Below are 21,395 nucleotides of genomic sequence, written 5' to 3'. Positions count from 1 at the left end.
TTTGAGTCATTTTTCTTTTTCTTTCCAGAGGCAATTGTGAGTTCTGGAGGCTGCTGGGAGGATAAGCGGCTCATAAGTGGAGAAGGAACATTTCTCTGATAAAATATATGACAAAGCTTCTTATATCAGCTTGTACCATGTAATCATAAAAGTCTCTTGAAATAACAGTCTACACTTGTTTTGTTTTTAAACCGTTTTAATTCTAAAATTAGGATCTAAGCGGTAATATTTCTCCTTGTGGAGAGTGACATGCCAAGCCTGGCATGTCAGTGAGGAGATTTACAAGCCAGCCAGTGCTCCTCTGGGAAATTCAATATGCAAATTGACTCCTCAGAAAGGAAGGGGAGTAGTCCTATTCCTCTCTGAAGAGACAATTTGCATACTGAATTCTAAAATTACAAATGTTTTCTCCCAGTCCAGTTACTTAGTTTCTATATTTACTGTTGTTGACCGTGAATGGACTAAGGATATAGTAGCTCCGTCACTATGATCAATAACCTTTTTCACATTTGTACTGTGGTCTACGACTCGAAGCACAAAAAACAAACAAATCTTCCAACACTTTACAAACACATTTTACTGCAAGGAAAAAAAAAATGTCTTATCAGCGTCCATAAAAGCAAGATATGTGAACCTTGACACAAAAACAGCCAGGACTCAATATTCTTATCTGAAACAAAATATCAGCCGATTTAAAAGTCATTTCATATTGATTGAAAGAATAAATAGACGGCAATTTGGAGACACCTTTCAATGCTATTCCAATTTTAGTTTGGCAAATGACTGATTCATACGGGCTGATCGAGAATATTGGTTCACATTTATATATTTAGAATTGCAGGAGGAATAATATGAGGTGTACTGCAGCATAATGGAGAGAAAACCTGACGGCTCAGAATGAAATAGAAGGCAGAATGATTTATAAAAAATTATATCATCGAAGAAGCCTGCGGGACAGGAAGGGGGGAAAAAATCTGTGGCACAGGAAGGGGGGGCGTGCGGCACAGGCGGGGAGGGGGGGGGAGGCGTGCGGCACAGGCAGGGGGGAAAAAAGCGTGCGGCACAGGCGGGGGAGGGGGAAGCGTGCGGCACAGGCAGGGGGCAAAAAAAGCCTGCGGCACAGAAGGAGGAAAAAAAAAGGCCTGTGGCACAGGAGGGAAAAAAAAGCCTGCGGCACAGGAAGGGGGGGGGGAGCGTGCGGCACAGGTGGGGGCGGAAAAAGCGTGCGGCACTGGAGGGGGGGGGAGCGTGCGGCACAGGCGGGGGGGAGCGTGCGGCACAGGCGGGGGGAGGGGGGGAAGCATGCGGCACAGGCGGGGGGGAGCGTGCGGCACAGGCGGGGGGGAAGCATGCGGCACAGGCAGGGGGGGAAGCATGCGGCACAGGCAGGGGGGAAAAAAGGCCTGCGGCACAGGATGGGGAAAAAAAAAAGGCCTGCGGCACAGAAGGGGGACAAAAAGCGGCCTGCGGCACAGAAGGGGGACAAAAAGCGGCCTGCGGCACAGAAGGGGGACAAAAAGCGGCCTGCGGCACAGAAGGGGGACAAAAAGCGGCCTGCGGCACAGAAGGGGGACAAAAAGCGGCCTGCGGCACAGAAGGGGGACAAAAAGCGGCCTGCGGCACAGAAGGGGGACAAAAAGCGGCCTGCGGCACAGAAGGGGGACAAAAAGCCTGCGGCACAGAAGGGGGACAAAAAGCCTGCGGCACAGAAGGGGGACAAAAAGCCTGCGGCACAGAAGGGGGACAAAAAGCCTGCGGCACAGAAGGGGGACAAAAAGCCTGCGGCACAGAAGGAGGAAAAAAGCCTGTGGCACAGAAGGAGGAAAAAAAAGCCTGCGGCACAGGAGGAGGAAGAAAAGCCTGGGGCACAGGAGGAGGAAGAAAAGCCTGGGGCACAGGAGGAGGAAGAAAAGCCTGGGGCACAGGAGGAGGAAGAAAAGCCTGGGGCACAGGAGGAGGAAGAAAAGCCTGGGGCACAGGAGGAGGAAGAAAAGCCTGGGGCACAGGAGGAGGAAGAAAAGCCTGGGGCACAGGAAGGGGGGGGGGGAGCGTGCGGCACAGGAGGGGAAAAAAAAAGCCTGCGGCACAGGAGGAGGAAAAAAAGCCTGCGGCACAGAAGGGGGAAGAAAAGTCTGCGGCACAGAAGGGGGAAGAAGCCTGCGGCACAGGAGGAGGAAAAAAAAGCCTGCGGCACAGGAGGAGGAAAAAAAGCCTGCGGCACAGGAGGGGGTAAAGGACTGCAGCACAGCACTGTATAAATGCTGTACTGGGAAGCCATAGCATGACACCAAGTGAACATTTTCTGAGAATTATTTGCCGCTATGTGTACACTGTATATAAAAAAATGGCACTTACTGGACTATAGGTATATGCTGTATGGCACTATCTATCCATAAACTAAACGGCAGTTTGTTTATATATAAACCTATATTGCTCTTATCTTCCTTTCTCAGAAAGTTGCGAGGTGTTTTCTTTTATGTACTGACTGGGAAGGAGGGAGAACAAATGTGGGTATTGTAGAAAAAAAGTCTCCACTTCTTTTTGTAGCAGATCTGTACTCAGATTTTGTTTATCACTATACACTGAATATATGATTATAAAGATCTTAGACCTGATGAGGCTGGTGTACATAGTTTGAAAATCTGTGTCAGAATGGATATTTAATTCCTTTTTTCAAACTTTTCCGTCTGATATTACAATGAGCATCTCTAGCAGAACTCCTAAAATGCTTATCTTAATATTAGGATTATATAATTTTCAAAAGTACACCAGCCTCGCCAAGGCTAAAGACACATCTAAAAGTGTATGCAGATTATATTGTGAAATCTGGTAACAGATTTGTTCAATTTTTACTTTACCACTTGTGCTAATATTAAAAATAAGAAAAGATTAGGAAAGGGGAAGCGATGTTAAAGTTTTGTCACTAAATGAAAAAACGGCACTGTCCTACCTTTGGTAGTGGTGGGTTTTCTTCCTCCCTTTTTAGTATCTACAGGTTGCAATATACGGTATTTCATTTGCTACATTTCAGAAATACATGGCTTCCAGAAAATGTGATTAGACGCAATGCTGAAGCTTGTTCGCTGATGAATCTCAACTATAAATACCAGTCTAGTTCCCAAACGTCAGTTCAAATATCTCGATTACAGATCTGCACTCAAATAAAAGGCCTTTTCTCTTTACAATTGCTGGATGAAATGGGACACCCAGGAACAGAGTTGTGATCATTTAGCTCCTGCAAAATGTACTTCAGAGGCGAAGAGGCAGAAAAATTTTGACCAGTGCGATGGCCAACATTAACTTAAACATCAAGCGGCATTACAGAGCTGCCAGAGTCGAAATCATTTTGGGACGACAGAAAGAAAAAAAATGTTCTCACTTTCTAACTTCTAGATTGCCTACAGTAAAAAAAAAAGGAACTCAAAGCTCTTTTATATATTGATTTTCCCAGGGCAGCTTTGGTCAACTGTTCATAAACTGCAGAATATATAAAGATGGAAATGGCTGAACGTTGCCGTCTACAATTGACGATGATTTACTAAGTCTGCGAAGCAATTAACTTATCTAGTTGTATTCATATTTCTGTCCAATCTAACAAACGATTTAGGCTACGTTCCCACGATGACTTTTTGGTGAGTTTTATTTTTACTCTACATAATTTTTGCTGCGACAAAAACGTAGCATCTTACAGCTCCAGGAAAGTGGATGGGATTTCTAGAAATCTCATTCCCACTGTACTTTTTTATTGCTTCGCGTAAACTGATCTGCGTTGCGTGTTTCAAATCCATAAAATGTTGATTTCCTTTGCGGGTACGCTGAGTTTTATCTGCAGATTTTTCCCGCTGACTTGCATTAGATGCGGAAAATCCACAGGTAATAAACTCACACGTTTATAGTTAGTTTCCGTAGAGGAAACGCATCAAAAACACATGCAATCCGCACGCAACTGTATCAAAGTTAAATACCAAAAAGCATAAAAAACAAAGCTGCTTTGTTTAAAACAAACCAAAAAGACAAAAAATAGCAGTGTAAATCAGAAAAATGCAAATGAAAAATGTAACAAATAGGTGCAGAAAATCGGCAACATCAAAAATTCACTAAAAGATCATCGTGGGAAAGTCGTCTTAAACTTCTTGTCTCTCAGAATCTCCCCTTTCAGCACATCTTGAAAGTTTAAGACCCTCACAGTCAATGCAGAAGGCTCCGAAAATATGACTGCTGACAGATCCAATTCATCTAGGCATGCCTATCTGAAGGGTCCGGGTATAATACCTCATTTCCATAGAATATTTTCCACTTGCTGACATTGATGAAGTAACCAACCTTCATTTTGTAACTTGAAAGTAAGATTGAATTGGTCAAAAACATAATTCTACACTTTGAACAAACTATTTTGTATGTATGACCTAAAAAAAAACAAAAAACCAAACCCTCCTTTTTCCATTATCTGTTGGCAATTTGGGACAATAATTTGGCAAGGGGCTCAATTTCTATTGCTCTGAATGCGCAAATGCTTCTAAGCGCCATAATATTTTCTGGTGTGAAACAGTCACAAAACTTGGTGCAAAGGTTATTTGCACAAAAATGTTTTGACTGTTTACTTTTGTCTTGGCCATGACATTTTCTAAAAGTGGCTGGAGTAAATAATACAGGCAAAATACAATAATGACATGCTAGCTTAAATCTATGCCAGCTAAAACAAAATTGGTGCACCTTACCCCAGCAGGATCAGGAGTTCAAAACTGATTCATGAAACACCAGTTTTTATATGGAGATATTGTAACACCCCCTCCATCATGCAATTATAGGTAATTGGACAATAAGGTAGAACCCCACAGACTCTCGGAGGTCGCACTAAACCCATAACATGGCCATGTTTATGAGGCTTATAGGAACACAAAGCCTTAAAAATGAATGATAAAAGCAGGTAAGTGATAAAGTTGTCTATAATGTTTCAGGCTCATTTAGAAAATCTTGCAGACAGGCTAACAGCCTTATACAGATTATGCAGATCACCCCGGAGTTTAACCCCTCTAGATCGGTTCCGTTTTCAAATGAGAGCCAACTGAGGGATTGGTGCAGCCGAGGGGGCAGAGCTTAATTATCTGTGTGTCCCACTGCAGCCAGCACAGAAGGGGGAGGCTCCTGCAGCAGCCAGTTGTCTTACAGCCAGACAAATGCTTGTGAGAAGAATGAACAAGGTGGTAAGACAGAAGTATGGGAATTACTTTGCCACTGTGCTCAAGGATCTAACAAGGGCTCTCAGGTCTGCTAATACTATATGCCCATTTGGCTATGCAAAATACTATGCACTGACTAACAGTGTAATAATAATAAGTTATAATTGTATAACAGTGACTAATAATGAAATGTGTTATAACTGAATTTAACGTGTCTATACACGGAGAATTTACTTCACTCCCTGAGGAAGCTCTTAAATTTAGCGAAACATGTGAACTTCAACCTGACTTGCATTCACCTATGCCCTAGCACATATTACAGTTAGGCTGTGTGCTCACGATGCGTTTTTAATGCATTTCCGCAGTGTTTTTGCAGCTGCGGAAACGCACTAAAAACGCATGGTAGAAGGCCTGCCATGTCCCCCAATGATAATCCGCATGTGCTGTGCACATGTTGCGGAAATTTCCGCTGCGGATTATCATTGCGGAAAAAAACGCAGCACTACCAATTATTTTGCGGAAGCGCTGCGTTTTCGCCGCCATTGACTTGCATTGAGCCGCTTCAAATCCGCAAGTATGTAAAACTACTTGCGGAATTGAAGCGCATTTGCTGCGATTTTGGAACACAAGACCGCAGCAAATAGGAAGTGACCTCATGCCGGGGCATTCCAGCCATCCCAGACCATCCCATCCAGGAAGACGAGAATCCCATACCATTCCCGTCTTCCTGGATCATGGCTGTGCACCTGGGGTGGTACAAGCAGATGGAGCTGAATGTCCCGGTCATGCGGGGTGTCTGCGGGGTGTCTGCGTGCAGGCAGACATAGGCTGATGTGACACTATTACTCCCATCGGCCTATATCTGTTCCCTATCCACTCGTGCCAGCAGGATCGATCAGCTGGATGGGAGCAGTAGTTCCCATCAGCCTGATCCTGCTATTTAAATTAATTAAATTAATATTAATAGCAAGGGAATGGGCCATGATCCTTGGCTACTTCCCAGACTATTAAATCAGCCCTCAGCTTTCCCTCTTTCCTTAAAAATATGCGTGAGCCCACCCTTTTTTTTTTTTCAAAAACGCATGAAAAACCGCATGCAAAACGTGCCAAAAACGCGTCAAAAATGCGCATAGAATCCGCATGCGTTTTTCTGGCAAGGAGATGAGGAAATGGTCAGGAAAATTTCTGCTTCATTTCTGCATCGTGGGCACATAGCCTTATTCATATTCTCATCTCGGATATTGCATGTATTTTACACTTTATTTTTGGCTTCTACTTATAAGGTTTGCAATTATTATACTTCTTCTGGCTCCCATGTGTATTCAGAAGTTTTGAAGTGTTTTAAACTTCTGGTGTTGTGATGTACCGTTTATTCAGTATTTTGTGTACTAACCGTTTACTACTAGGATGTGTCATTATTTTGCATTTGTCTGAATCCAACTTGAGAACTCTTTTGAGACTTGTACTTGAGAAGGTTCTACACAATGTACCTTGTTTAAAGGGAATGTCAGTAGGATTAATCCTCCTAAGCCTTCCATATGGGCATGTAGGTCATAGAAAGCTGAATGAAATGAAACCTTGATATGTGATCCGATGCCTTACTTCAAAGAAAACCATATTTTTCTTAATATGCAAATGAGCTGTTAAGATCTATGGGGCGGACATAGATCTCACCGAGAATCTGTCCCTAGAGCTTATTTTAAATGAAAGGAGGCGTTACCAGTGTGAGACATATAATGACTGGCAGTCCGCTCTCTTGATCTACGTGTCTCACACTGGTAACTCCCCCCTTTCATTTAAAATAAGCTCTGGAGGCAGCTTCTCAGGGAACTTTATGGGCGGGACATAGACCTAACAGCTCATTTACATATTAAGAAAATCGTGGATTTATTGGGAATTAAAGATCGCATCGCAGACATCAAGGTACCATTTTAGTTAACTTCTTATTACCTGCATGCCTACATGGATGGATTAGAAGGGTAGATCCTATTAACAGATTCCCTTTAATTACTACTTACATTCAATAGCTGGCTTTCATTTTGCATCATCATCAATGGTAAGTGGAAATCTTACAAGGAGCGGACTTTTACATGAAAATTTAGTGGCAAGTACTCAGAGCCTGATGTATAAATCTAATGGAGTAATTTTATCAAGTGTCAACACAAAATGACTGTTCAAACAAAGCAGAGTCGCCTGGTGCACCATGACCACCCTGACCATACAGGTCAGTGCACATTCCCACCTACTTGTTTTCCATATGTTGCCGCCTCCCTTTTCCTTAATTGACAGTTCTGGATTTACAGTAGCCAGAGTAGGGTGAAAATAGATAGTCAGCAAGTGGAAAGGTGCACTGAAATGCTTGGCAACAATGAGGATGCATCTACGGCCTCTTCTTGCTTTGAACATTTTTTGCTGACAGACTGCCTTAAAAAGTAGCTGGCTATTAATAGAAAATTCTGACGATTTGTTGCAACATAAAAACTATTTTTTTTCTATAAAATGTGTTATAATTGAATGAACAATTAACAAGAAAAGTGGTCACCGCCTATGGATAATAGAGCAGGCGTGCTATTAATGTGTCTATACACTGAGAATCTACTTTAACCCCTGAGGAAGCTCTTAATTTGGCGATACATGAGCGAACTTCACAAAAAAAAAAAGTAAATATCAAGCATCTTAAAAAGTATTCTTTGCTTTTAAGAGCTATGATCTTCCTGTGTTTGATGAGGCATTCAGCTTAGAACCAATGTGGCCCATATTTTCCATGTCATAGTATCATCTGACATAATAGTTTATCCCTTACAGAGCCACGAAACGCAGCACTGGGGACCCGGGTATGGATTAAACATGGGCCCAACATACAAAATTCACTACTCAAGGTAAGTACACTTTTATATCTTCCACCTTACAACAAGGAGTCTCGCAGGGATTTAATAATCTGATTCCTTCAGGCAGCAGACAGATTGTGAACAGAGGCAGTTTCATCTGCTAAAATACGGCATAAATCACAGCCGAGAAAGGAGAGGCAGCGAGGAGGTTATCACCACACAGCCTTCTCCATGAAAGGTTTGCATTAGAGCATTAGTGAAATTAATTCATCTTTCATAAGAGCCTGGAGCAGTATTTGTGATCTATGACAAGCAGCCATTCCTCACCACGGCTAAAGAAAAACATATATATTTCTATATGGCTCAACCCTGATAGACTACACAAATCTGCGGTGTTTTTTTTTTTTTTTTAAATGATCTAACATTATCTCAAGTGCTTCTCCCAAAGGACTATTTCCTGACTCATATCTTGCCAAGAGACATCATAAATTAAAAGGGAAAGTTTTGTTCATTTTCAATGCTGCCGCTTGTAATTATTTTGAACAACATTACGTCTCAATCACCGTAATTATTGTTAGATAATCCCTAAACGGCGGCTATAAAGAAGGGAAGAGAGATCGGTCGGCGGCACGGAAGGTTTTGCATATTTATTTATTTTTAAACCTTGCTACAAATCATAGGCGGGAGGAATATAATCTGCTCTGCGCAGTAATTGCTTGTTAACTGACAGTGCCCATTATCATATTGCCCGAGAGACTAAAATGTTGTCATGAAGGGACAATGGCGCACGTAACCTCTTGATTGTCATGTATGTTTGTCCTAATGAATAACTGCAGTAAATCAAGTAGGAAAGATAGTGACACCGCTTTGTCTGTTTTTAGCATAATGGATTAGGCCAATTCACTCCTCAACATTGAAATTGCAACACCAAGACCCAAAAGTTGTCGAATTACAAAAATCACAGCAATGACAGACATGTGCAAATGATAAAAAAAAAAGTCAACAATTTTTCAAAACATCTCAATTCAGCACAGAGTGAGCACCACACCCAGAAATCCCCACACTTACAGCCTTGGCTACTATCGCTGAGATTATTAATGGTAGGCTGAGGAATATTCTGCCACACTGAATGCACTTGGGCACACAAATTGCTTTAAAGTGCCCCAGGAGCCTCTTTTTTTTATTTTCTTAACATGAACATGGCAAAACCGCATGTTGCTTGTGCTACTGTGAGCAGCCTGCGTGGGCTAAACGTGCTACCGCAGGTGCCCATCGAGCACATCAGACGTCATTGGTCGGCAATTGCAAAGGAAGCTGCCAGCGTCGGATCTTGATGATTTACCCAAGTGAATTCAGCATGCCAAACCACTCCTCAGACAACCATTAATAACCATTTCAGCCAAGGCTATAAGTGTAGGGATTTCTGAACTTGGTGCTTATTCTCAAAACAGAATAAATTAAGATGTTTTGAAAAGTTTCCATTTTATTTTTCATCATTTGCATATTGTCAGGAACGTCGGCGACGACGACACCGGGGTAGATCACACAATATTCCCACCGTTGACGTCACTTTGTCAGAGAAAAAACAATATCTCACCGCTGCCGTCACTCAGTCAGAATTTCGTCAGGGATCCGTGCGCACGCGATCCCAACTACTCACTATGTAGCTATCGGCAAGCGAGCAGAAACCGGATTCCAACGCATGGAATGTGTCTATACGCCCCCGTATGGTTACTGCCAGCTTCACGATAGCCAAATTAATATTATTCGCTGCCACCACCAGCAGAGTTTGAACTATAATACAGGCCTGGCCGTACGCCTGCTTTCTGGTAGCATATATGGCTTCGGGGGAAGAACGATTACAGGACAAAAGAAACAGAACTATTAAATTTTATATTTAATCCAAAAGGGAGGCAGTGTTATGAAAAATATACAAGGATTTTACAGAGGGGACATTTACAGTACAGAGTATACACTTGCACAACTAAAGCAGGATTAAAGAAGAAACGTACTATAAGATCGCTGAAACTATTCAGTATAGGTGGAGGGGAGGCACTCCAGATTTAACGTGATCCTTTGCTATAATAAATCTATACTCCCAGCAATGAATACTTCTCCCCCTTCAGCTGCGTCCTTTATGCCGAAGGGGAGACCAGCCCACACACCCCCCCTGGGATGACATCATGTGGGCTGGGCTCTAGCCTTCATATTTTTATTAAAATATCTGGCTTTGCGATCACTTATCGCCGGTTGGTCACAGAAGCCCAAAAGTGGTACCATATTTTCTATTATGATTTTACATTTCTCCAGAGACCCCACACGACAGTTGCGGTCTGTTATTTTGGCACTGTAGCGTCACAGCTCCCCGGAGGGGCTTACAGCTATGGGAAAATAAGCATATTGTTCCTTAGCTGACCCTGTCAGTAAAAATATTGCTTCATTATTATCGGACGTATGGAACTTTAGTTATTCCATATTTCGTGTCGGCTCCGGCCCGTCTGCAGACATTTGACGTCCTGGGAATACAACCTTCTCAGTTGGATGTAAATTTATCATGAGCCTGTGTTAATTGGGTTTGGTAGCACCTTTTGGGCTAGCATTTGCTTACAAGGAATTTCTCATGTGTGCGTTAATTTGCATACACACAGATAGTAGATTGTCAGCTCTTCTCTCCTGACAAATACTATAGGGGACGGGGGAGAAGAAGAGAGGTCTGGGAGGGAGAAATTCTTAATATTTTTTTGACACATATCATTGACATGTCTATCCATCCTGTGATTTCCATCATTCCACAAGTTTTCTTTCTTGGTGCAATTTCAATGCTGAGGAGTGAATATCCCCCCCCCGTGAGAATTATATTACACTCCAGGAGGCAAACTGTGCAAACATTTTAATGAAATCTAACTGCAAAAAAATTATTTTTAACCCCAACTGCATGAATTTAAGTAAGCATGAAAAATTGTCCCCAAAAGGTTGACAAAACCTTTTAGGACCTGTGCATACAAAAAAATAGTACCATGTGTTCAAACTTTAGGTAGGACTTGCAAAGTAAATCTTTGGATTAACACTTTTGCAACTATAGAAGATATGATTGTCTGGCCACTGGAGAACAATCCATCAAACAAAAGTAAATGGGATTTTCTATTCTGAACCCAGGCTATCTTTGGCCGCTTCCTGCACTGGTCTCTGCGAAAAGACAGGTGCCGGAGTGATGTCGCATCTCATGTGCTCTCTACGTTTAGGAGAAGTGACAAGGAGAGCTCCTGACACAAGACATGGAGAGAGATCCTCCATGGGTTCTGCAACAGATGGAATCACTCAGTTATATATAACGACAAAAAGCAATATAATGTCATCATAGCTGATTTTCTATCTGCTCTTAAATAATAAGAAAAATGGCCAAGCCTTTCCCCTTCAGCCATTTCTTCATGTCTATGTACACTTGGCAGAGATGCGTGTTTTCTCAATAGGAAAAAGGAGATTAATCTCAACGTTTTGAGAGAGTATAAACACGCCACATCCTTCTACACCCAACGACTGCCACTGGGGGGTATTCGGGACACTCGATGGATAGCGGGATCAGACAATGTTCATCTAATCTGTAAAGCAACCTTCATAGTAGTCAAAGCCAACTGCAGGACAATGATTTTTTTGAGAGGTAGGTTGACATGAATAATGCTGTTTTTTTCCACACAACATAGGAAGAATGAAAATGGGGTTTACCAAAACATGTGCAGAGAGTGTGCTTATGCCTATCTATAAGTTACTGATCTAATTGGTGTTTTAGGAGTTTCAATAAAATAATTTACTGCCAGATGAGAATCAATCATATAACACCGGGGAGTAACTATCGCGGTCGCGACCATGACCAGGTGTGAGCGAAAGGGGATCCTGCCGACATCAGCGCCTATTTCCCTTGGACGTGAATCCTTGGATGCACAAGCTGAACTGTATTGCAGCACATTGACCCGCCAGCACCCTGCACCACAATATACGCTGACGGCCAATAAGAGGCTGGGAGCGGACGTCGGCAGGCGGCACATGGTAGTGACGTCATGAGCTTCCTGTGGTAGTGGCGCCAAAGTCAGCTGCCGGCTTCTGTGCCGGCCATTGAAGAGGACGTCATGCGTCGTTGAGGCAGAGGAATGTAAGAATAATCGTTTGTTCCTCTTCAAAACATATTGGAGAAGAGCAGAGGACATTACTACAGGAAGTGGCCCAAGATGGGGGGCACTATTACAGGAAGTGTCCCAGGATGGGGGACATTATTAAATAAGGGGGCAAGAACGGCAGAGCATTATTAATATAAGGGGCTAGTATGGGGATATTACATTGGGTTGAGCATGCATGTCTTTATAGGATGTTAGAACAGACATCACTATTCTAACATTTGGATAGATTTTTAAATCGTATTTCAGAATGAAAACCAGACATTCAGCTGTAATATAATACAAACCTCTGGGAAAAACTCTTGAGGGAATTTTTCTTTCTCCAGCATTGGAGTGCTTTCTAGTGTGTCAGAGTAGATCTCTTTTCCTGTGACTTTTCTGTATTTTTTTGCTGAAAAGGAAAAAAAATTAAAAAGTTAAATTCAACGTTGCTATTTTTCCGCACAAGTTTTGTAATAGTGGACAGCCTGATTGTGGAGATATGGTATCAGAATAAGTATCAAACACAACTTATGGTAAGTGTATAGCGAAGAACAATCTAATAACGGACAACCAGCATGGATTCATGAAAGACAAGTCGTGTCTAACCAGCGTGTTGGGTTCCTTTAAGGAGGTAACTATCAATCTGGGTGTTGGTAATGCGCCTGATGTGATTTATCTGGACTTTGCAAAGGCATTTGATACTGTACCACATAGCAGCCTTATACTGAAGCTCCATAAGAAGCGATTAGAGGACACTATATGCAGATGGGTAAAAAACTGGATAAGTAACAGGAAACATTGTCTAAAATGATCTAATGCAGGCATGGCGTACCAGAAGGATCTATACCGGGAGCAGTGGAGGCCACGAGGATCTTTCCTGGGAACAGTGGCGACCACAAGAATCGGTGTTGGGTGCAATTCTTTTTAATCTTTCCTTAATGACCTTGTGGGTGGGATTGAAAGTAAGAAGTCAAGTGTTTGTGCTTGACTGTCTAAAATTACAGTAAAACATGGCAGCTCAAGTTTAATGTTGATAAATGTTGAGCAATGCACTTGGACAACAGTAGTTTCAGGACTACAGAACAGGAGAAGAACTTGCGTATTCTGGCTACAAGTAAACTAAGCAGCAGTATTCAATGTCAAGCAGCAGCTGCAAAAACAAAGATTTTAGGGTGCATAAAAGTAGATAAAAGACTGATCTGAATTTAATATTACCCCTCTATAAATCACTGGTAATATAGGATCCAGGTTTGGGCTCCACATGCTAAAAAAAGTTTATTAAAAATCTAGTGGTGGTTTAAAGTCCGGCAAATAGAATATTAAATGGGATGGAAAGTCTTAAGAGTTTAGAAAAGTTGGGCTTCTTTAACGCAGAAAAAAAAAAAAAGAGGCGATCTACTTTCCATCTATAAATACATGTGTGGTCAATACAAGGGATCTTGCAAAAGGACTAGGGGACATTCATTACCTATGGAGGAACAGTGACTGCATCATTAAATAGGAAAGGGTTCTTCCCAGTTCGAGCAGTCAGACTGTGGAATGCCAACCACAAGATTTAGTAAAATAAGCAGTACAAGTAAAACTTGAAATACTGATCCCCAGCCTCTGCAATTTTTACACTCAACAGGTCCCCATTGGTCTCAAGTTCCTGGTCGGTGGGAAAATGCACATGGGGACTACCTCCAAATAAGAATGTGAGTGTGTGCTCCTTTAAATTAAATATTAAGCAATACATTTATCTTTTTATTTTTAAAAAGTGCAGAATAACCATCAGGAATTACAAATACTTTTCTTAAACGTTCTTCCAGCCCCATGAGTGAAAGAAACGATCGTTGAGAACAAAAGTTTAATTACACAAAATGTATTCTCATTTCAATTCATTTTACGGCACATGCTAAATACGGGCCATCTACATCAATCTCATTCACCGTCTCCTTGATTAAGAACATCAACTTTTTATGCTTAGAGCCCATTAAACTATTTAAAGGTGGGAGAGGGGACACTGTGGTCAGACTCTGCTCATTAAGAGTCATGCGTCGTTCTAGTGAAAAATCACGGAGCGTTGTTGCCCAGAAATACAATAAAATGTTAATGGTTTTTTAATACTGTTATCTAATTTTATTTCGTTCACCGTTAGAGATGATGGAGGCTCCTGGAACAGGAAAAAATGATTGATGGCTGTAAAACTTTCAGATGCCATGTCTACAGAAATGCCACTCAAATGCGTTACAGTGGCGAGACCCTGTACCCTCAATTATAAGAACAGAGGTAATTTGGCTTTCGACAGGCAAGAAAAAAAAAATACATTAATGAAACGGTATAAATCGAGCCAATTAGTTCATTTCACAGTTATTGCCACTTCATGACGTTTCAAATTAATGTGATGTAAAGGGCCGATTAATGTGGTCTGGCCCGACCATTTACAATGGGATGTGCTGAAGAAATGAGCAAGCCGTAAATTATGTAGGTGACTAATCTGGAGAATAACCAACTTTTTTTTTCCTCTCATATAATCCTTGAGAAAAAGACAATGTAAGAGTTTTTAAAAATCTAGACAACTGCACTATATATTTTTTATATATATTAATACAAATACATACATATATATAGTCAGTGCATATATGGGACTATTAGATGGCTATATCTAATAGTCCCATAAATATATATTAAGTATATGTGTGTACAGCACAGTGCTAATGTTGTGGGTACAGTACTTCCGCAAGCGACAAGCCAATAAACCTCGAAATGTAGAAAAAATATATTTAAAGCAGCACTCCAATGGAAATCAGTGAAAATGTGGACTTTAGCCACACAGATATACATATTTCACCCGCTGTGTGTGTGTGTGTAAGTATTGAAGACGTCAACAATTTTTTAAGTAAATATATCTCTAAAGGTGCTATTGATATGAAATTCTCACCAGATGTCGGTAACAACCCATCCAATCCACACAGGCACAGCAATCACCATAGATGTCCATAAATTATGTATAATAATGAGAAATGACACAGGGAGAAAGTATTGAACACTCTTATTGAAATTTATTTTATACTTCATACAAAAGTCTTTATTGGTGATGACAGCTTCAAGATGCGTCTTGTATGGAGAAACTAGTCACATGCATTGCTCAACAGGGCTGTGGAGTCGGTAAGCCAAACCTCCGACTCCAACTCAGACTCCTCAATTTCCATGACACAGACTCCAACTCCATCATACATGGCTCATGTTTAAGTGTGTCACCCTGGCCTGGATGCCACAAAATGTAATAAAGCTGTGTCTGAGAGCAAGGGGGAGGTTCTCTAGTCAGGGGAACATTAGCATGCAGTACCTCCTGTCTCAGGCCAGTAGGGGGAGCTGGCTGCCCCTATAAAAGCTGGTGCTGGGGGCAGGGTTAGGGAGAACTGGACGACCTGTCTCAGGATTCAGGTCCCAGAGCAGGGACAGACCGTTGTATTGCACCTAAGAGGAAGTGTGGCAGGAGGAGAGTCACAAGCCAGAGACAAGAGGCGAAGTGCGCCTGTCTTGGCAGATAACGGACTTAATTTACCAGACTTTGGTGTCTGAGGCTGGGAGGATTCCACATTCTCCAGCAGATAACCAGTCCGCAGGGGACTGTATATTCCTTGGCCTAAGAAACCTGGAGGTCCTGCCACAACAGAAGGGACCAGTAAAGCCGTACCAGGCCGGGAGCAGAAAGGAACCCACGTCGCAGGCCATACAGGCGAGAATACAAAGGAGAGCTCGGAAACGTGGGCTGTTACCCTATAACGAGGAGATAGCCAGAAGGAGCGTAGGAAGCACGGTAGGCCTACACCCTCACCCTGACCAGGGCCAATTTCCCCGTTGCTCTCAGACATCCAGGTCCCCTCCTAGCTGGGACTGTTTGTGGGTCAATTTACCTGTTCTTGTAAAGACACTGGACTGCAACCTGTTGTCTGCGTGCTCCTTGCTCCTCCAGCACTATCAGCACTGGGACTCTCACTACCATCACTCCCAACATCCATTATACTGCCCTGGGGCCGCACTCTTCCCGTGGGGAGTCACACTACCCTAGCTGCACACCTCATCAGCCCCAGCGGTCTGCATGCAGCGGCGGTTCCTAATAACCGCAATCCACGGGTGGCGTAGTCGGACATAATCATCAGCACATAACGGACTACTACTGGCCTGACCACCCAGAGCCACGGAACCGGGTTGCCACTACTACTCCCATTATTCCCCTACTGCCCGTATCCGAGTGCCCCACGGCCCAGGGGGCGAGTCATAAGTGATACATTTACTGTTGTAAAATGGTAACATTAGGCTTTTAATCATTATGATGACACAATAATCAAGCCATTTAGATAGAACATAAAATATATTTATTGGAATACAACTTTAGAACAAAAACAACTTTTGCATATTTACAAATTATTATACACTATGCAGTAAGTGGAAAAAAAACTGTTTTTCAACAAAAAAGTGAACAACATTTGTGCAGTCTATGAATTTGTTCTGAGAAATACTATCACCTCCATCAGATCCTCCTTCATAAATGATCTCAAATCTGACCTAATTCTTTTAAGGCTTGAGAACAACCGCTCTATACTAACTTGGGTTTGTGTCAAAGCAGTAACCACATGGGCAACATCTCTAACAATTTCAGGGTATAAAAGGAATTGCCTCGTGCACAGTTAGTTTTGATGAACGATTGAACTCTTCTACTTCTTTGAGAGGAAGTGAAAAATTTTGTAATTCCACAATTGCCCCTTTTCCAGCAAGTCTCTTCAAAATGGAATCAATTTTAGGGGTTTTAGCAGCAATAGCAAATTTCCTAACTTTGCTAATCAGAGTTGCAGCATTTCCCTCTTGCAGACTAATCTCTTATTGCCAGCTGCAGCGTGTGCACAACACAGCACATGAGATGAATTGGAGAGAGGTGTGAAGCAGCTTCAACAAGATCATCTAATTGTAAAGAATAGTGTTGAGCGAGCATGCTCGACACTGCTCGGTACTCGCTCGAGCATCTCACTACTCGGGATGTTCGGCGAGTACCGAGCATTTCCGGGTTACTCGGGCGGGAGCTCGGGTCTCCGCCCTGCATGTTTGGCGCTCTTTACAGAGCCAATGAACATGCAGGGATTGCCAGCCAGTCACTGTAATGCTGCAGCCATGTTGTTTGTGGGCATTACAGTGATTGGCTGGCAGCACAGCGTCACCTCGAGTATTTAAAACCGGGCGCCGCCATCTTGGACACAGTCGCTCCGGATCAGACAGTGTAGGGAGAGTGGTGCTGAGCTAGGGAGAGATTTATACTCCGAAATAGTTAGTGTAGGGTCTGTAAAGGCTGCCAGATTAAACAAACAGTCCTTCTGAGGACTAATATCCATCCCACATATCAGGCAGGCAGGCTGTATAGGAGACGCAGTGGTTATACCAGCAAACGCTGCATTACAGTCCTGTGTGCTGCTGCTCAAATTGCTAGACTTATTCCCTGGTCTCAGGGGCCAGGAAAAATCCTTTTTTTTTCATTTAAATCCTGTATGTTTTTTTTCCCCCTCAGTCAGACTGTACAAATTTGTGTCTTATTAACCTTTTGGTATTTTTCCCCCCTCAAAAAAAATTGAGTGTGTCTGACTGTTCAGACACTAATATACAGTGCTGGCCAAAAGTATTGGCAACCCTGCAATTCTGTCAGATAATACTCAGTTTCTTCCTGAAAATGATTGCAATCACAAATTCTTTGGTATTATTATCTTCATTTAATTTGTCTTCAATGAAAAAAACACAAAAAGAATTGTCCTAAAGCCAAATTGGATATAATTCCACACCAAACCTAAAAAAGGGGGTGGACAAAAGTATTGGCACCCTTTGAAAAATCATGTGATGCTTCTCTAATTCGTGTAATTAACAGCACCTGTAACTTACCTGTGGCACCTAACAGGTGTTGGCAATAACTAAATCACACTTGCAGCCAGTTAACATGGATTAAAGTTGACTCAACCTCTGTCCTGGGTCCTTGTGTGTACCACATTGAGCATGGAGAAAAGAAAGAAGACCAAAGAACTGTCTGAGGACTTGAGAAACCAAATTGTGAGGAAGCATGAGCAATCTCAAGGCTACAAGTCCATCTCCAAAGACCTGAATGTTCCTGTGTCTTCCGTGCGCAGTGTCATCAAGAAGTTTAAAGCCCATGGCACTGTGGCTAACCTCCCTAGATGTGGACGGAAAAGAAAAATTGACGAGAGATTTCAACGCAAGATTGTGCGGATGGTGGATAAAGAACCTCGACTAACATCCAAACAAGTTCAAGCTGCCCTGCAGTCCGAGGGTACAACAGTGTCAACCCGTACTATCCGTCGACGTCTGAATGAAAAGGGACTGTATGGTAGGATACCCAGGAAGACCCCACTTCTTACCCCGAGACATAAAAAAGCCAGGCTGGAGTTTGCCAAAACTTAGCTGAGAAAGCTAAAAACGTTTTGGAAGAATGTTCTCTGGTCAGATGAGACAAAAGTAGAGCTTTTTGGGAAAAAGCATCAACATAGAGTGTACAGGAAAAAAAAAAGAGGCTTCCCAGGAAAAGAACACGGTCCCTACAGTCAAACATGGCGGAGGTTCCCTGATGTTTTGGGGTTGCTTTGCTGCCTCTGGCACTGGACTGCTTGACCGTGTGCATGGCATTATGAAGTCTGAAGACTACCAACAAATTTTGCAGCATAATGTAGGGCCCAGTGTGAGAAAGCTGGGTCTCCCTCAGAGGTCATGGGTCTTCCAGCAGGACAATGACCCAAAACACACTTCCAAAAGCACTATAAAATGGTTTGAGAGAAAGCACTGGAGACTTCTAAGGTGGCCAGCAATGAGTCCAGACCTGAATCCCATAGAACACCTGTGGAGAGATCTCAAAATGGCAGTTTGGAGAATGCACCCTTCAAATATCAGGGACCTGGAGCAGTTTGCCAAAGAAGAATGGTCTACAATTCCAGCAGAGCATTGTAAGAAACATATTGATGGTTACCGGAAGCGGTTGTTCGCAGTTATTTTGGCTAAAGATTGTGCAACCAAGTATTAGGCTGAGGGTGCCAATACTTTTGTCCGGCCCTTTTTTGGAGTTTTGTGTGAAATGATCAATGATTTGATTTTTGCTTCATTCTCTTTTGTGTTTTTTCCTTGCAAGCAAATTAAATGAAGAGAATAATACCAAAGAATTTGTGATTGCAATCATTTTCAGGAAGAAACTGAGTATTATCTGACAGAATTGCAGGGGTGCCAATACTTTTGGCCAGCACTGTATCTGTTTAAAAGAGTCTGGTGTAGGCCAGATAACCAGAACTGTGGTTTTGAAGTTCCAAGGTTCAAATCTCTGCAATATCCACCTTTTTGCCTTTTTGACATAAAAAATAAAAAAATTGAGTATCTCGCTGACTGTTCAGACACAAATATATCTGTTTAAAAGATTCTGGTGTAGGCCAGAGAAATAGAACTGTGGTTTTCCTCTTCCACGGTTCTAATCTACTCTTTATTACCCTTTTGCCATTGATAGTGCGAGTGTAAGCTATTTTACTTCATTTACAATGGGCAAGGCGCGTGGCAAGGGACGTGGAACTGGATGTTCTGGTGATGGTGCGTGAAGAGGACGGGGCCGTGGCCAAGGTGAAAATATGCCACAACCAACAGCCACATCTTCTCGCTCCCACTTCTTGACCGAATTACTAGGGAAGCACACTACAACACCAGTATTCCGAACTGATCAGTGTGAACAGGTTATTAATTGGATAGCAGATAATATTTCCAGTTACCTGGGCACCACCACCTCCGGTCTGTCTTCCACACGGTCAAGTTTTAATAGCCGTGAGTCTCGACCGCATACTCCTCCTCACTCTGATGCTCCTTCCTCCCACCATGCCGAGTGTCGTCAGACAGCAACTGATCCCACAGTTGGACACTCTGAAGAGCTGTTCACTGGTCCATTTCCATATTTGTGCCCCTCGCCTGCTCCGCTTGAAGTGGTGGAAGAGGAGATCCCATGTAGCGATGCCCAAATATTTGAACAGCCACGGCCACAGGAAGGCGACGCTGGCAATTTGTCACAAGAGGTGGACGATGACGAGACACAATTGCCACGAAGTGAGGAGGAGGATCGTGGTGCGCAAGTGGAAGAGGAGGAGGAGATGGTGGATGATCTAGTAACTGGCCCAACGTGGCAGGAGGACACGCAGAGCGAGGCCAGCAGCACACAGGGGGAGAGAGGCAGAGTACCCCAACAGGCAGGAAGAAGCAGTGTGGTGGCAGCACACAGAAGGCGGGCAACAGTTCCCCGTAACACCAACAAGAGGGACGTTGCCAGTACAACCGGTAGGTCTTCCAGAGTCTGGAATTTTTTTAAAGACTCTGCTGATAACCCCAAAAAGGCCATTCGTACCACCTGCCATGCCAGCATCAGCAGGGGTGACAAAACTACCAGCCTGACCACCACCAGCATGATCAGGCACATGTCAGCAAAGCACCCGACTTTGTGGGGCGAACCCCAGGGTCCACGACCAGTGTCAGAGGGTGTCACCACTGCTTCTTCAGCTGTTGTGCGTGCAAGGCAATCCCCTGTCCATACTGAATGCAAAGATGCCCCCTCCTCTCAGTCTTCACTTGTTATGGCAGTTTCTCAAGAAACAGCATCAACGTCCCACCGCAGCGTTCAATTGTGCATATCCCAGAGCTTTGAACGAAAGAGCAAATACGCAGCCAACGACCCACAGGCCACAGTCCTAAATTCGCACATTTCACGACTGCTTGCATTGGAAATGCTGCCTTTTAGGCTGGTGGAGATGGAATCCTTCCGCAACCTTATGGCAGTGGCCGTCCCTCGGTACTCGGTCCCCAGCCGACACTATTTTGCCCGGTGTGCCATCCCCGCACTACACAAGCACGTGTCCCAAAACATCTGCCGTGCACTCAACAACGCAGTTACTGGGAGAGTCCACCTGACAATGGACACGTGGACAAGTGCTTGTGGCCAGGGACGGTACATCTCCCTGACGGCACACTGGGTAAACATAGCGGAAGCCGGGACCCAGTCGGACCTTGGGACGGAACACATCCTCCCCACACCGAGGATTGCGGGCCCTATGTCAGTCAGAGTTGCCCCCAAAGTGTACAGCTCCTGCGCATCATCCTCCTCCTCATGTTCAGCCTCCATCTAAGATATCACCACATAAGTTACAGGCTGGAAGCACTGCAGTACTGCCTCAGCCAAGCGG

At 43.3% G+C, this 21,395-nt stretch overlaps 1 protein-coding gene across 3 annotated transcripts in view; it reads right to left on the bottom strand.

The window, feature by feature from the left end:
* INPP5A (inositol polyphosphate-5-phosphatase A) overlaps positions 1-21,395 on the bottom strand; it is a 452,670-nt gene that overhangs the window by 183,441 nt on the left and 247,834 nt on the right. For all 3 annotated transcript variants that reach the window (XM_073685121.1, XM_073685120.1, XM_073685122.1), the window contains exon 6: positions 12,465-12,568. In XM_073685121.1, the coding sequence (XP_073541222.1) occupies positions 12,465-12,568 (104 nt within the window). The remainder of the gene's footprint in view (positions 1-12,464; positions 12,569-21,395) is intronic.

This window comes from Phyllobates terribilis, unplaced genomic scaffold, assembly GCF_046119375.1.
Source record: "Phyllobates terribilis strain yellow unplaced genomic scaffold, ASM4611937v1 Scaffold_5__5_contigs__length_657084704, whole genome shotgun sequence".
NCBI lineage: Eukaryota > Metazoa > Chordata > Amphibia > Anura > Dendrobatidae > Phyllobates > Phyllobates terribilis.
This window is presented reverse-complemented; position numbering and strand designations above follow the sequence as displayed.